This window comes from Oncorhynchus gorbuscha, linkage group LG17, assembly GCF_021184085.1.
Source record: "Oncorhynchus gorbuscha isolate QuinsamMale2020 ecotype Even-year linkage group LG17, OgorEven_v1.0, whole genome shotgun sequence".
NCBI classification, from domain to species: Eukaryota; Metazoa; Chordata; class Actinopteri; order Salmoniformes; family Salmonidae; genus Oncorhynchus; species Oncorhynchus gorbuscha.
Window position 1 is genome coordinate 3,807,585 of NC_060189.1, and position 15,572 is coordinate 3,823,156.

Genomic DNA, 15,572 nt, shown 5'->3' on the forward strand with positions numbered 1-15,572 from the left:
CCTTCCTGAGACCTATTGAGAGCTTCTGTTGTCCCTCCCGGATCCAGTAACGTTTTTGACCCCCCCCCCCCCGGCTAATGTCCCTCCCAGCCAATAGTCGCTCTTGTTGTCCCGGTCAATAGTCGGCGTCGGCGTACCCCCAAATAGTCGTTTCCCCCGGCCAATAGTCATCCCCCCGGCCAATAGTCGTTCTCCTGGAGAGTTAATACTCTTTTTCAGGCGTTTTTCAAACCTCTCCTCGGGGGACACCCAGCCGTTCCATGTATTTGATCTATTCCAGAGCTAGCGCACCTGATTCAACTTGTCAACTAATCATCAAGCCCTTGACTAGGTTAACCAGGTGAGCTAGTTCAGGGCTACAACAATGTTGTGAAACGTCTGGGTGTCCCCCAAGGAGATGTTTAAGAACCACTGCTCTATTATCACACTATGGTGAAGGTATCTAATAACCCTCCCTCCCTCCCTCTCCAGGTGTGTGGTGGGGACCGGCCCTTCCTGGCCCCGGCAGAGCTCCAGGCCAGACAGAGTGACATCAGAGAGGAAGCCCTACAGGTGTTCCGTGGGGTCAAGAAGATGGGAGGGGAGGAGTTCAGCCGACGGTACCTGCTACAGCTGGAGGGAGAAGTACGTCACCGCGGTCTCCCCGCTCGGGAAACCAATATCTTTCATAACCGTTAGCCCGATTACGGAAATTCCCTGTTGGGTCGAGGGTCAGGCGACACCGATTTTAAGTCTCAAAGAAGTAAGGCTACCTCACTGACTTTATTGTCCCCATGGGGGACATTTTGTTGCAGTGTCATGTACACATTTAAAAGGGGCGTTTAAATACAAAACAAAGTGGACAATACAACTTTCATAACAGTTACGCACCAATAAAAATAATAATAGTAAGAAAGAAAAAAAAGAAGAAAAAAACGTGACATAAAAGATAGAAGAAAAGCCTGCTGGCCTTACGGAGTCAATGGGAGCATTCATTCATCGCGAGAGTGTATGTCTTGAGTCACCTCTGCTTCATTCAGCATTTCAAACAATCCACCTGAATACATAAACATTGAGGGGCGGTTTCCCGGACACAGATTAGACTAAGGACTTAATCTGTGCCCTGAACCCGCCCGTTAAATACATATTTGGGAAGTGGCAAGTGGCAACCCAGCTAGCACATAACGTTCTGAGAACCATATTTTTCTTAGAGTTTGGTGAAAGCCTATGGATATTTGTTGCAAGATATCCAGTTAAATTCTGTTCTCAGGCAGCAACAAAACTCTCTATCCTCTATCTTTTTTTAAGCGTGTTCAAGTGCGTTGGCCACACCTCATCTTAATATTAAGGAGTGCTCGTTTTCCTTTGAAATGGGGTCTGTTTGAATAGACTCAAATTTGTATGAATAAAAAAAACATTGCAAGCTACCTTCATCCTTGCGGCACAGATGACTCATTCCATGGATAGAGAACAGAAGATCATAGTCTTGAATCTCACTGATGCCATGCCACAATAAAAAAGAAACACGCTAGCAGTGTTATTAAAAGTTCTAGTAAAACGTTCTCAGTACCTCCCTGGAACCATAGTAAAACGTTCTCAGAACCTCCCTGGAACCATAGTAAAACGTTCTCAGAACCTCCCTGGAACCATAGTAAAACGTTCTCAGAACCTCCCTGGAACCATAGTAAAACGTTCTCAGAACCTCCCTGGAACCATAGTAAAACGTTCTCAGAACCTCCCTGGAACCATAGTAAAACGTTCTCAGAACCTCCCTGGAACCATAGTAAAACATTCTCAGAACCTCCCTGGAACCATAGTAAAACGTTCTCAGAACCTCCCTGGAACCATAGTAAAACGTTCTCAGAACCTCCCTGGAACCTAAAAATGTATGTTCCCAGAACAGGCAAAGTTTTCACTACCGCTCTCAGAATTTTTTCTTTAAGTTCAGTTTTACCCGTCAGGCAATGTCTTTCGTTCTCAGGACCAATGAGAAACCAAAAACGTACATTCCCACAACTTCCAAGGAACCAAATGTGCTAGTTGGGAAGTGGAACCAATCACCTTAACTAGTGTTGCTTTACCAGAATTCCGGTTTTCCAGAAATCGTGGTTGAAGGATTCCAGATTTCCCCTCCTGATTCCTGGATTTCTGAAAAACCCGGACATTTACTTGACTTTTGCAAAACTAAACATAACCAACCTTGTTTCAGGTGGACGAGGTGTTCGTTCAATACATCAAGCACAACGACTCCAAGAACATCTTCCACGCCGCCCGCACCCCGGCCACGCTGTTCGTGGTCATCTTCAGCATGTACGTGGTGGCGGGCATCACGGGCTTCGTGGGGGTTGACATCATCGCCAGCGTGTGTAATATGATTCTGGGCCTGGCGTTGATCACCCTGTGTACCTGGGCCTACATACGCTACTCTGGGGAGTACCGAGAGCTGGGTCAGGTCATCGACCAGGTGGCTGGAGCCCTCTGGGACCAGGTAAGTCCCAGAACTCGCTTTATATATGGCCAGGAGGAGTAGCGTGAAGTTGCGCCTAGAACCCTGATCTTGGTTCAAATCAAATCACATGTATTTATAAAGCCCTTCGTACATCAGCTGATATCTCAAAGTGCTGTACAGAAACCCAGCCTAAAACACCAAACAGCAAGCAATGCAGGTGTAGAAGCACGGTAGCTAGGAAAAACTCTCTAGAAAGGCCAAAACCTAGGAAGAAACCTAGAGAGGAACCAGGCTATGTGGGGTGGCCAGTCCTCTTCTGGCTGTGCCGGGTTCAGTTTATAGTTTCCCCCACTAATGGATAAAGTTACAATTGGGGGAAAGGAAGCTGATCCTAGAACTCTACCAAGGGGAAAGTCCAGTGTGTCAAAATGGATAAGGTGTCCAGTTTAGGACATTGTCACCTTACTCCACCTCTAATTGAGTCGATCCGGTATTTTATTTCTGACCATGCACTTGTAACAGTGTAGCTTCCGTCCCACTCCTCGCCCCTACCTGGGCTCGAATCAGGGACTCTCTACACACATCAACAACAGCCACCCTCGAAGCATCGTTACCCATTGCGCCACAAAAGAGGAGGCCCTTGCAGGGCAAGGGGAAACAACTACTTCAAGGTCTCAGAGCGAGTGACGTCACCGATTGAAACGCTATTAGCGCGCACCACTGCTAACTAGCTAACAATTTCACATCGGTTACATACTCTACGGTGTTATCTTTTAAATGTGTAGCTTAACCCAATGAGTCTCACCATAACGGCGGGCACATTTTGGACTCCTAACCACTTTTTAAACATTGTGTGATTGGTTTATACCGTTGGGTTCGTCTATTTCTTCTGCATGCCAACAATTAGTCTGTGTGATTAATGGTGCCTGAGCAAGAGAGGGTTGTGTGACAAGGGCGGACCCCAAAAGGGCTCGGGGGCGGGTCTTTTTGCAGAAAAGTCCGTAGAGTCCGATTGGTTAGAGCTACAAATTATTATAACATTTCTATGATACTCACAAGCTACACAAGAGTGATTAGGGGCGGCAGGGTAGCCTAGTGGTTAGAGCGTTGTACTAGGAACCGGAAGGTTGCAAGTTCAAACCCCAGAGCTGAATCTGTCGTTCTGTCCCTGAACAGGCAGTTAACCCACTGTTCCTAGGCCGTCATTGAAAATAAGAATTTGTTCTTAACTGACTTGCCTAGTTAAATAAGGGTCAAAAATTGAAGGTTAGGGCTTCTTCTACATAGATCATAGGAAATCCCAGGTCATAATATAATACTGTAAGGGGTCTTCTACATAGACATCCCAGGACACAGTGTCTATAATACATTAAATTGTTGCTGTCACAAACTCCGAACTCCACACAGTTGTCACTGACTAGTTGGATATTCATTTCTCACTGTACAGCATTCATGTAAATTCATTTTTTATCAGGTTGTTGCTTAGGCAGACCTTATGTTATTGACATTTGTCAGTAAAACTCATAAAATCAACTGTTTATGTCAAATTGTGAGGGTAAATATAAGGGCTGGACTTGCAGATCAATGAAAGGCAGATCAATGAAAGGCAGATCAATGAAAAGACGATTATTGCTGGGGTATCGGGACAGATACAGGTAAAGTGGTTCAAGATTTGGAGAGTCCTAGACCACAGGGTAACCCAGAAATGTCTCAGGGCAAAGGAATACCCCAGTTTTACCTAGCCCAGGGGTCTCCAACAGGTTGATTGCTACCAGTAGAACGTAGACTACCTATGAGTAGCTCGCCAAACAGTTCTGTGTCTACGATCGTTGTCCTCCTCGTCTGAGGAGGAGTAGTTGGAAGGATCGGAGGACCAAAATGCAGCGTGGTATGTGTTCATGATGATATTTCAGTTAAAGAAAGCACTGAACACTGATTATAAAACAATAAAGACCGTGAAGCTATAATAAGAACTGTGCTGACACAAGCAACTAACATAGACAATCACCCACAAGGACCAAACAGGCTACCTAAATATGGTTCCCAATCAGAGACAACGACTAACACCTGCCTCTGATTGAGAACCATATCAGGCCAAACATAGAAATAGACAAACTAGACATCCAACATAGAATGCCCACTCAGATCATTCTGAAAGTACATGCAGTTTTCACTTGTTCCACTGCAAACTGTCACTAACAGGTTTTAGACTCTGCGAGCTCCCAGCTACTATCTAATCAACATTATCCCACCCCTGGTTAGCTTAAAAAGCCAAACTTAACACAATTAATTGCCCATTCATTTCCAGGAATATTGCCCGTCTGTCTGTGTGGTGCGTGCGTTTGTCGATCTCTCCGTGTGTAGTCAGTTGATGTGATAACTGTCTTGTGGGTTGACAGAAATACTTTCCCCCAACACTTTCTCTAGTCAATGTTAGCTATAAAGTAGGCTAACCTTACCTGTTTGCAAGCTTTGCCACGGAATGAGCAGCAGCATTACAGAACCATTGTTAGACTGGCACATTAGACAGAACATTCCTCATCTGCTAGATGTGCAATTAAAGAGCTGGATGCACAATTATGGGGAACTACACAATGTGTTTATTTTGTTCCAGACCAAAATGGTATTCTGTTGTGATTTAAACATTGACACATCCAATTTGGTTGTTTCTCTATGAATTATTGTAATTTTAAATCTGAGAAAATATAATTTGGGAAAATATCAAACATAATTTGGTGAAAAAAATCTTAGATTTTATAGAGCCCCCCCCCTTAGAGTTGTTTATGAATCATTACTTGACCAGGTATATTGACAGAAAACATAGTGTACTACTTCCTCTTGTACACTAAGGACCAGGGGAAGAGTTGCAGGGAGAAAATAATGTTCCTATTTGAAAGCTATAAAAAAAAAACAGCAGTTAATTTAGCTCTCATGGTAGAAAAGACCCGACCTAGAGCCATGTATTTATAGGGCATCCAAACCACTAGGTGGCGACATACACCCAGATGACCGCGTAGAACCAATACATTGTCTGGGAATGATCAAAACCTTTTTTTTAGAGTTTAAGTTTCTGAAGAAAACAAATATTGATTAACACGTTCATATTTATTTTACACTTGATATTTGTATTATTTGTCTAAGACTGTGTTTTTGTTGTTGTTTTGCTCTATATGTTTTGCAACAGGGAAGCACAAATGAGGTAAGTACACTGGGGAAGGAGTTGTGTCAGTGTAGGACTATTGTATGTTTTCCTATCTATCTTTAGCATTCCAATAATGGTTAAAGTCCCAAATGCAACCTCTTGCTCTGCTGTTGTTCAGGCTCTGTATAAGTCTACATTTGACCCTTTTTGTATTTTGCCATATTGCACATTTGAAACAAATTATCTTTAGTATTCTGACAATGGTTAATATGTAGAATTCCACCCCTCTTTTTTTTAGCCAGATAGTGACGACCCCTCTCTCTCTCCTCTTTTCCCCTCTCCTCTCCTATTCGCCTTTCCAGGCTCTATATAAGCTGTATACTGCTGCAGCCAGTCACAGGCACCTGTACCACCATGCGTTCCCTGGCCCCCAGGCCCCTGGAGAGACGAGCGATACCCACGAGGAACCCACCAGGAAGAGGAACTGACATGGCGACCTGATAGGCCAGAGCACAGCAGGGACTGCTGGGAATCTTTTCAGTAGCATGATGGATAGAGGAGGGGAGGAGAAGCAGGAATGAGGAGGGAGGCATCCTCACCCGTTGGGACACTCTTTTACTATGGTATTGGCCGGAACATTCCAGCGACGCGTTCACTATTTTAAATCTATATGTGAACAAATGTAATGTCCCAGAGGTAGTGGCATAATCTCCCTTTGAACTGGGTTGCTTGGCCTGTTGCCTTCAAATAATGGGTATTTCACATATCATTGTCTTTCACAAACCACATTCAACCTCTTCTATCTGTTTGTAAGAAAAGACATTGATAAATAACACGCAGAACAGCAGGAAAGGAGGAGTACAGATCACACTCCACATGCAAATTCCTATCAGCAGTTTGTCTGGACGGAGGTGCAGTAAGTTACAGTTAACCTCTGAATTCATTGTGTTACGTGAGATCGCATGGCGGCCGTCAGCACTGACAGGTCATCATCATCACCATCGCTTTAGAATGTTATCTGTCCGGAAACGGCAATGCTTCGGATTTTATGAATGGAAGATGCCATTGAGGAGAAGTTTAAATCAAATTGACCTCTGACCTATAAACAGAATGGCGGTCCATGTATATTGATTATCAGGTTAAGTGCTGCTTCTCTAAAAGGAAATTATTCCATGTTTGAAAGCCAATGGTTTTGCCCCCAAATGGCTCCCTCTTCCTTATATAGTTCACTACTGTTTCTTTTACCAGGGCCCATAGTGCTCTGGTTAAAGGTCATTGTATTTTACTAGGCAAGTCAGTTAAGAACAAATTATTTTTAACAATGACTGTCTACCCCATGGCCAAACCCTAACGACACTGGGCCAATTGTGTGCCGCCACTATGGGACTCACGGCCGGTTGTGATACAGTCTGGAATCGAACCAGGGACTGTAGTGACGCCCCTAGCACTGAGATGCAGTGCCTTAGACCACTGTGCTACTCAGGAGCCCAATGTGCTCTATAGGGAATAGGATGTCATTGGGGACACGTGCAAAGTCTTTGTTTAAATATACCTATTTTTTGTCAGCATGGTAAATCATCAGTGTCTACCATTTTAGATTCTCCAAGCTTATCTTCAGTGCGCTGTATTTCTTGACATTTCACATGTTTTTATTGCTTGACCTTTGACCTGGCACTTGGGTTGTTTTTTTGTAATATAGGTACTGCGTAGCCATGTCATGCAACTACAGTTTCGTATAGCTACGACAGCACTCACACGTCTCGCTGCATAATGATGCCACGTGTTGATCAGAACGCAATCATCCACTGTCTATGGTCTATAAAACATACCCCCTCATACATGTTTTGGTTTGGGGAGGTGGGACCCTATATTCAGACTTGCGATAAATTGACTTAAAAAAAAACTTAAAAAATATGCTGATTTAAGTCCATGTTCTCTGAATCGGGCCGATATAGTCTATGGTGTCTCTATGGTCACACATTTAGCCTGGAACAGAATTGACTACCGGGGATGAGATTAAGGGTAAGTCACTGGATAGTTTAGTAGACATTGTAGACAACCTCCCTAGAACCATAGTTAAACATTCTCAGAACCTCCCTGGAACCATAGTTAAACATTCTCAGAACCTCCCTGGAACCATAGTTAAACATTCTCAGAACCTCCCTGGAACCATAGTTAAACATTCTCAGAACCTCCCTGGAACCATAGTTAAACATTCTCAGAACCTCCCTGGACGGGCTGGCTTTGTGAGTAGGGTGTGACGGGCTGGCTAGGTGAGTAGGTTGTGACGGGCTGGCTAGGTGAGTAGGTTGTGACGGGCTGGCTAGGTGAGTAGGTTGTGACGGGCTGGCTAGGTGAGTAGGTTGTGACGGGCTGGCTAGGTGAGTAGGTTGTGACGGGCTGGCTAGGTGAGTAGGTTGTGACGGGCTGGCTAGGTGAGTAGGGTGTGACGGGCTGGCTAGGTGAGTAGGGTGTGACGGGCTGGCTAGGTGAGTAGGGTGTGACGGGCTGGCTAGGTGAGTAGGGTGTGACGGGCTGGCTAGGTGAGTAGGGTGTGACGGGCTGGCTAGGTGAGTAGGGTGTGACGGGCTGGCTAGGTGAGTAGGTTGTGACGGGCTGGCTAGGTGAGTAGGGTGTGACGGGCTGGCTAGGTGTGAGTAGGTGTGTGACGGGCTGGCTAGGTGAGTAGGTTGTGACGGGCTGGCTAGGTGAGTAGGTTGTGACGGGCTGGCTAGGTGAGTAGGGTGTGTGACTGGCTAGGCTGGCTAGGTGAGTAGGGTGTGACGGGCTGGCTAGGTGAGTAGGTTGTGACGGGCTGGCTAGGTGAGTAGGTTGTGACGGGCTGGCTAGGTGAGTAGGGTGTGACGGGCTGGCTAGGTGAGTAGGGTGGCTAGGTGAGTAGGGCTGGCTAGGTGAGTAGGGTGTGACGGGCTGGCTAGGTGAGTAGGGTGTGACGGGCTGGCTGGCTAGGTGAGTAGGTTGTGACGGGCTGGCTAGGTGAGTAGGGTGTGACGGGCTGGCTAGGTGAGTAGGTTGTGACGGGCTGGCTAGGTGAGTAGGTTGTGACGGGCTGGCTAGGTGAGTAGGTTGTGACGGGCTGGGGGAATAGATGTTAGTAGATAGTGAGGGAATATATGTTAGTAGATAGTGAGGGCTGGGGAATAGATGTTAGTAGATAGTGAGGGATGCGGGAATAGATGTTAGTAGATAGTGAGGTAATAGATGTTAGTAGATAGTGAGGGCTGTGGGAACAGATGTTAGTCCATTGTACAGAAAGATGAGTGAGACCATTCCCAGCTAGCACATAACGGTCTGAGAACTATATGTTTCTTAGATCTTGGTGAGAGCGTTGTCTTGTCCTAGTTATTTAAAACCTTCCCACAGTGTTCTGGGAATGGTGCAGGCTATCCAGCTAGCACATAACCAGAACCTTATTTTCCCATGTGGGAATGTAATTAAATCAGCATAACATTATTTCATTTTTTTATACCCCTTTTTCGTGGTATCCAAATTGTTACAGTCTTGTCCCATCGCTGCAACTCCTGTACGGACTCAGGAGAGGCGAAGGTTGAGAGCCGTGTGTCCTCCGAAACACGACCCAGCCAAGCCTCGCTGCTTCTTGACACACTGCTCGCTTAACCCGGAAAGGCAGCCGCACCAATGTGTCGGAGGAAACACTGTATACCTGGCGACCGTGTCAGCGTGCATTGCGCCTCGGCCCGCCACAGGAATCGCTAGTGCACGATGGGACAAGAACATCCCTGCCGGCCAAACCTCCCCTAACCCGGACGGCAATTGTGCGCCGCCAGAGCCTGGACTGGAACCACTGAGCCAGTTAGAAGTCCCAGCATAACATTTTCTACGGGGTTCCTCGTGGTTCTATTTAAAGTTATGTTCTCAATACATTTATGATTAGATTTAGATGCACTATTGTAAAGTGACTGTTCCACTGGATGTCATAAGGTGAATGCACCAATTTGTAAGTCGCTCTGGATAAGAGCGTCTGCTAAATGACTTAAATGTAAATGTTAAATGATTTAGAGAACGCTAAGAAACAACGTTCTTCTGTGGGAATTTCAGTACTTCTGTAACGCCGTTCTTCTGTGGGAATTTCAGTACTTCTGTAACGCCGTTCGTCTGTTGAACGAAGAAAGTCGGACCGAAATGCAGCGTGTAGGTTACTCATGACTTTAATGAACAGAATAGCGGTACATGAAATAACTGAAATACAAAAACAACAGAACGGAACGTGAAACTAATTACAGCCTATCTGGTGACTACAACACAGAGACAGGAACAAACACCCACGAAATACAAAGCGAACTCAGGCTGCCTAAATACGGTTCCCAAGCCGAGACAACGAGAATCACCTGACTCTAATTGAGAACCGCCTCAGGCAGCCAAGCCTAACTAGACACACCCCTAATCATACACAATCCCAATTAATACAAACCCCAATACGAAACACAACATATAAACCCATGTCACACCCTGGCCTACCCAAACATATAACAAAACAACACAAAATACAATGACCAAGGCGTGACAACTTCATTATGGTCCAATTTAAAATGATTTTCTCAGAACGTTTCCATAAAAACACAATAAAACATTAGTAACGCTCAAAGTATATTATAAAAATGTTATTTAAAAACCTATACATTCTGTTCTCTGCATCAACAAAACTCTCTCTATCCTCTATCTTGTTAAGTATGTTCAGGTGTGTTGGCCGCGCCCACTAATTGGCCACACCTGATATTAACGAGTGCTTGTTTGTTTTGAAATGGGGTCTGTTTGAATAGACAAAATGGAACAGATTTGTATGAGTTAAAAAAAAACATGGCATTCTAGCGCCATCCTAGTGGTGCAGTGGACTAATTCCATGGATAGACAATAGAAAATCATAGGTTAAAATCTCACTGATGCCGTGCCACAACAAAAACAGTTAACCTAAGCTAGCAGAATTATTAAAAGCCTTATTGAAACACGTTGTCAAAACGTTATTTAATTACCTTCAAATAACCAATAATATCCGTTCTCATAAGGTTAATAAAACCTCCCAGGAAAACTTTCAGGGAACCGTAGTAAAACGTTCTCAAAACCTCCCTGGAACCATAGTAAAATGTTCTCAGAACCTCCCTGGAACCATAGTAAAACGTTCTCAGATCCTCCCTGGAACCATAGTTAAACATTCTCAGAACCTCCCTGGAACCATAGTTAAACATTCTCAGAACCTCCCTGGAACCATAGGTAAACGTTCTCGGACACGTTCCCAGAACCAATGGGAAATCAAAAACGTAGGTTCCCACAACTTCCAAGGAACCAAATGTGCTAGCTGGGATGTTGTTGGTTCACATTGAATGGTATAGCAGTGGAACATTCATGGTATACCAGTGGAACACACATCAGATTGAGTTCTAGAAGTACTGTACTGGTCATTAATCTAGGAAACCTGGTTGAGAAATATCCCCCTTCCCCCTTCTTACTAGGCTGGTCCCAGATCCATTTGTGCTGTCTTAACAACTCCCATGGTCAATGTCATACCACTGTGACAACGACCATAGCCGTCTATCTGTACTTAATGCATGGTAAAAAACCAGAGGGGTGTACTATAACACAGGATCAATGAGCTAGCCAGGGACTTTGATAAACAAAACAGAAATAACTGTGGATTTTCTGATTCAAAGAAAAGCTAATACAGTATATGTTTTTGGTCGTTGAGTCAGTTAACCTTGAAATGGTTTTAGTCTATCTTCCTAAGAAATAGAAGTATATTTTAGAGTATTCAGGCAAGTTAACTCCTTGATTCTGCCGTGCGGTATTCCCTTCTGAAAAGCCACAGTTTCTCCAAACAGCTTGTACTCGTTAACCAGTAGAGGTTGTGTTATTGTTGGGAATGCTTTTTCGTGTTCGCAAATATATCAGTGGGCTGGGTGGACTGTCAAAATGTGTAGATTGTGTTCAATTTGATGAGAAAAACAACGATCCATGTGTACATTACTACATTTGAAGGATAATCTATCAAAGTTATTGTATATGCAAAAAATATAAAACAGCTTATTTTTCAGTGGGGTAATTTTAGTTGTTTCCAGGTTTTATCTAACCTGTAAGGTTGTTGTTATGGTTACGTGTCAAGAAGGATGTCTATAAAAGGTCTGACCAAAGAGGTTTGTCCTGTAACAATCTCCCAGAGAGACATAAACACGATAGCCCAGGCCTGAGTCCAAAATGGCGCCCTATTCCCTTTACAGTGCACTACTTTTGACCAGGGTCAATAGGGAGTAGGGATACCGTTTGGGACGGACACAGACAAACACACAGCAGCATCAAAGTGGTTTCATCCTCGTGGTCTTCCACACTACAGTATAATGCAACGTCACCGTTCACAACAAGTCATCGTCATCATTTCCCTATTAAAAAAAATGTCTCTGTTGTCTGAGCTTCAATATACACAGTGATTGGATAATGAAAAGAGAACGTCAAAATGTCCCTGCTATACATCTGGGCCGTGTCTGAAACAGGAAGGGGAGGAACTGCAACCTGCAGGCTCCAATTGTCTAATAAGAAAATGTTCGTTGTTGTTATCCGTTACGGAGCACGACCCAGGTATTGACTTGTGAAGAAAAGAAAAAAACGAATAGATATTGGTCTGTTTTAGTACATGTACCTGTCAGTATGTGTTACAAACAACTATGAAACCAGGATCGTCTCCAAACTAGGATTACATTATTTATTGATAGTTGCTTTTCCAAAAGCAAATGTTTACAAGAACAGAATAGTAAATGACAGCCGATAAGTAGTTTGTGTGAATCGTTTGAAGAGTAGCTACATAGTTGGGGGTTTTGAAGGAAAAGTCACATTTTTAGGCCCTCTTCACAGGCTTGAAACGTATATTATTATTTTTTCACAGCAGATTTTGTGTTTGTCCTGGATCTGCACTCCACAAAGGGTTAAATACCATATCTGAACCGATGGGTTGGTGTTAGCCCTACGGTAACATCATTCTGAACCGATGGGTTGGTGTTAGCCCTACGGTAACATCATTCTGAACCGATGGGTTGGTGTTAGCCCTACGGTAACATCATTCTGAACCGATGGGTTGGAGCTAGCCCTACGGTAACATCATTCTGAACCGATGGGTTGGAGCTAGCCCTACGGTAACATCATTCTGAACCGATAGGTTGGAGCTAGCCCTACAGTAACATTCTGAACCGATGGGTTGGAGCTAGCCCTACAGTAACATTCTGAACTGATGGGTTGGAGTTAGCCCTACGGTAACATCATTCTGAACCGATGGGTTGGAGCTAGCCCTACGGTAACATTCTAAACCGATGGGTTGGAGCTAGCCCTACAGTAACATCATTCTGAACCGATGGGTTGGAGCTAGCCCTACGGTAACATCATTCTGAACCGATGGGTTGGAGCTAGCCCTACGGTAACATCATTCTGAACCGATGGGTTGGAGCTAGCCCTACGGTAACATTCTGAACCGATGGGTTGGAGCTAGCCCTACGGTAACATCATTCTGAACCGATGGGTTGGAGCTAGCCCTACGGTAACATCATTCTGAACCGATGGGTTGGAGCTAGCCCTACGGTAACATTCTGAACCGATGGGTTGGAGCTAGCCCTACGGTAACATTCTGAACCGATGGGTTGGAGCTAGCCCTACGGTAACATTCTGAACCGATGGGTTGGAGCTAGCCCTACGGTAACATTCTGAACCGATGGGTTGGAGCTAGCCGTACGGTAACATTCTGAACCGATGGGTTGGAGCTAGCCCTACGGTAACATTCTGAACCGATGGGTTGGAGCTAGCCCTACAGTAACATCATTCTGAACCGATGGGTTGGAGCTAGCCGTTCTTACGTCGCTTAGTAGCGACGGTCACACCAAGAACAGAACTGAGACAATATCAGTCCATTAAGAACAAGGCATTACAAAATCCACAACAAGAAAATAACCAGTGATCGGAGGGTTCATCCCAAAAGGCACCCTATTCCCTACATAGTGCACTACTTTATACTAACTCTATGGGACTAGTGCACTATGGGATAGGGTGTCATGTGGGACGTAGGCAGAGTTCATCTACATACAGAGGAAAATGCACTTCAGTTGTTTGGAAAAGATAAGGCATCTGAACCAATAGTGATGTACAGTGCATTCAGAGTCCTGGACTTTTTCCACATTTGGTTAAGTTACAGCCTTATTCTAAAATGGATTAAATACATTTGTTTCCTCATCAACCTACAAACAATACCACATAATGACAAACCAAAAAACAGGTTTTAGAAATGTTTGCAAGTTTTGTTTGAATAAAAAAATAAAAAAGAACTTATTTACATAAGTATTCAGACCCTTCGTTTGTGAGACTCGAGATCTTGAGCTCAGGTGCATCCTGTTTCTATTGATCATCCTTGAGCTGTTTCTACAACTTGATTGGAGTCCACCTGTGGGAAATTCAATTGATTGGACATGATTTGGAAAGGCACACACCTGTCTAAGGTCCCACAACACAGGAGTGGCTTCTGGACAAGTCTCTGAATGTCCAACAAAGTACTGAGTAAAAGGGTCTGAATACTTACGTAAATATGATATTTCAGTTAAATAAATAAAAACTGTTTTTGCCTTGTCATTATTTGATAGTGTGTAGATTGAGGGAAAAAACATCCATTTTAGAATCGGGCTGTAACGTCACAAAATGTGGAGAAAGTCAAGGGGTCTGAATACTTTGCACTGTATATAAACTATGCCAAATGGCACCCTAGTCCCTTTATAGTGCACTTCCTTGGACCAGGGCCCAGAGTGTCTTTTAAAATAAACAAATCCCATTATAATAAGGATATTCCTGATGTATAGTGATGCAGACAACCCTGAGTCACACCAATGACTACCATCAAATATTATGATTTTTCCTACAGTTTCAAGTCTTCAAAATAAAAGATAGTACACATAAAAAATGTACAGGAATTATTTTAGAGGATTGTCTTATTAAAAAATTAATAATGAAGTTGAAAAAAACCAACAATGGATCACATTTTTATTGGGGCTACAAATGCTTACAATTACATACAATGATAAATTCTGCTCCATAAATGTTTTTATCTGGAAACATACATTTATTTAATAAAAGGTGAAGCTGCCAGTCCTTCTCTCCCAACTGAAGAAAAAAAAAAGTGACATCGCAGCAATCATTTTACAAAGCGCAATATAAAAACAGGTGCTGTTCCTGTGAGGGAAAAGTCTGTAAATCTTAGTCACTTATGGACATTCAAACAATAAACAGGTCTTTAAGACCCTGTGATTGTCTTCAGTCTTTATTTTTAAAAAGAACAGATTCCATAGAACAACCCAGGGATGTGTTCAGTGGGGCACACTGTAGCAAAACCTTTTGGAAAAACGTCCCGGTAGTCCCTCCCCATGTTGCAGTCTGTTCTTCCATTTGTTGCCTAATGAACACGACCCCAGTTCTCAGATGACATTTTTCTGTAAGCAACTTTAGTGTAAACATCTCTCTCTCCAGCTGGGGAATCATTTTCTTTCTTCATTGGAGCGTTCACATGGTCGCTCGTCATTGGTCCCCGAATCATCACGAAGGGAGGGGGACCTGCGTAACCACATGATGTGAGTAGCATCTGGACATTTGGCTGATATAAAAACGGGGTGACGACGACATACGTTTAGGTGAGGAGGAGGAGACGGCAATAAGGAGGTCAATCATAACAAGAGATGAACCCTGACCTACTGGGGCAGGGCGGAAACCTCTAAAAGGGGCGGACTTCCTTGTTGTAGAAACCTCAGACGGGTGGAGCTCTGTACTGTCGCAGCTTCAGGGGGAGAACTTCATGGGAACAATGTAGAAAGAGAATGGTTGAAGTCCCAGGTCCAGCTATCCACAGGCTCCATTCCTCTGTCCAGTCAGTTCAGGGTCATATTCATTAGTGCACCCCCCCATTTTGTCTTGTTTGCTTCCTAGTGAATAGGGCCTACTTCCCTGTGAAGT

At 44.0% G+C, this 15,572-nt stretch overlaps 2 protein-coding genes across 2 annotated transcripts in view; one reads left to right on the forward strand and one right to left on the reverse strand.

The window, feature by feature from the left end:
* atl1 (atlastin GTPase 1) overlaps window positions 1-7,741 on the forward strand; it is a 63,962-nt gene extending 56,221 nt beyond the window's left edge. Inside the window, exons 12-15 of the mRNA XM_046308028.1 lie at window positions 472-624; window positions 2,189-2,467; window positions 5,613-5,627; window positions 5,933-7,741. Coding sequence (XP_046163984.1) covers window positions 472-624; window positions 2,189-2,467; window positions 5,613-5,627; window positions 5,933-6,058 — 573 coding nt within the window. The 3' untranslated portion in view covers window positions 6,059-7,741. The remainder of the gene's footprint in view (window positions 1-471; window positions 625-2,188; window positions 2,468-5,612; window positions 5,628-5,932) is intronic.
* LOC124001333 (deubiquitinase DESI2-like) overlaps window positions 1-15,572 on the reverse strand; it is a 1,147,470-nt gene that overhangs the window by 508,810 nt on the left and 623,088 nt on the right. The window lies entirely within an intron of this gene.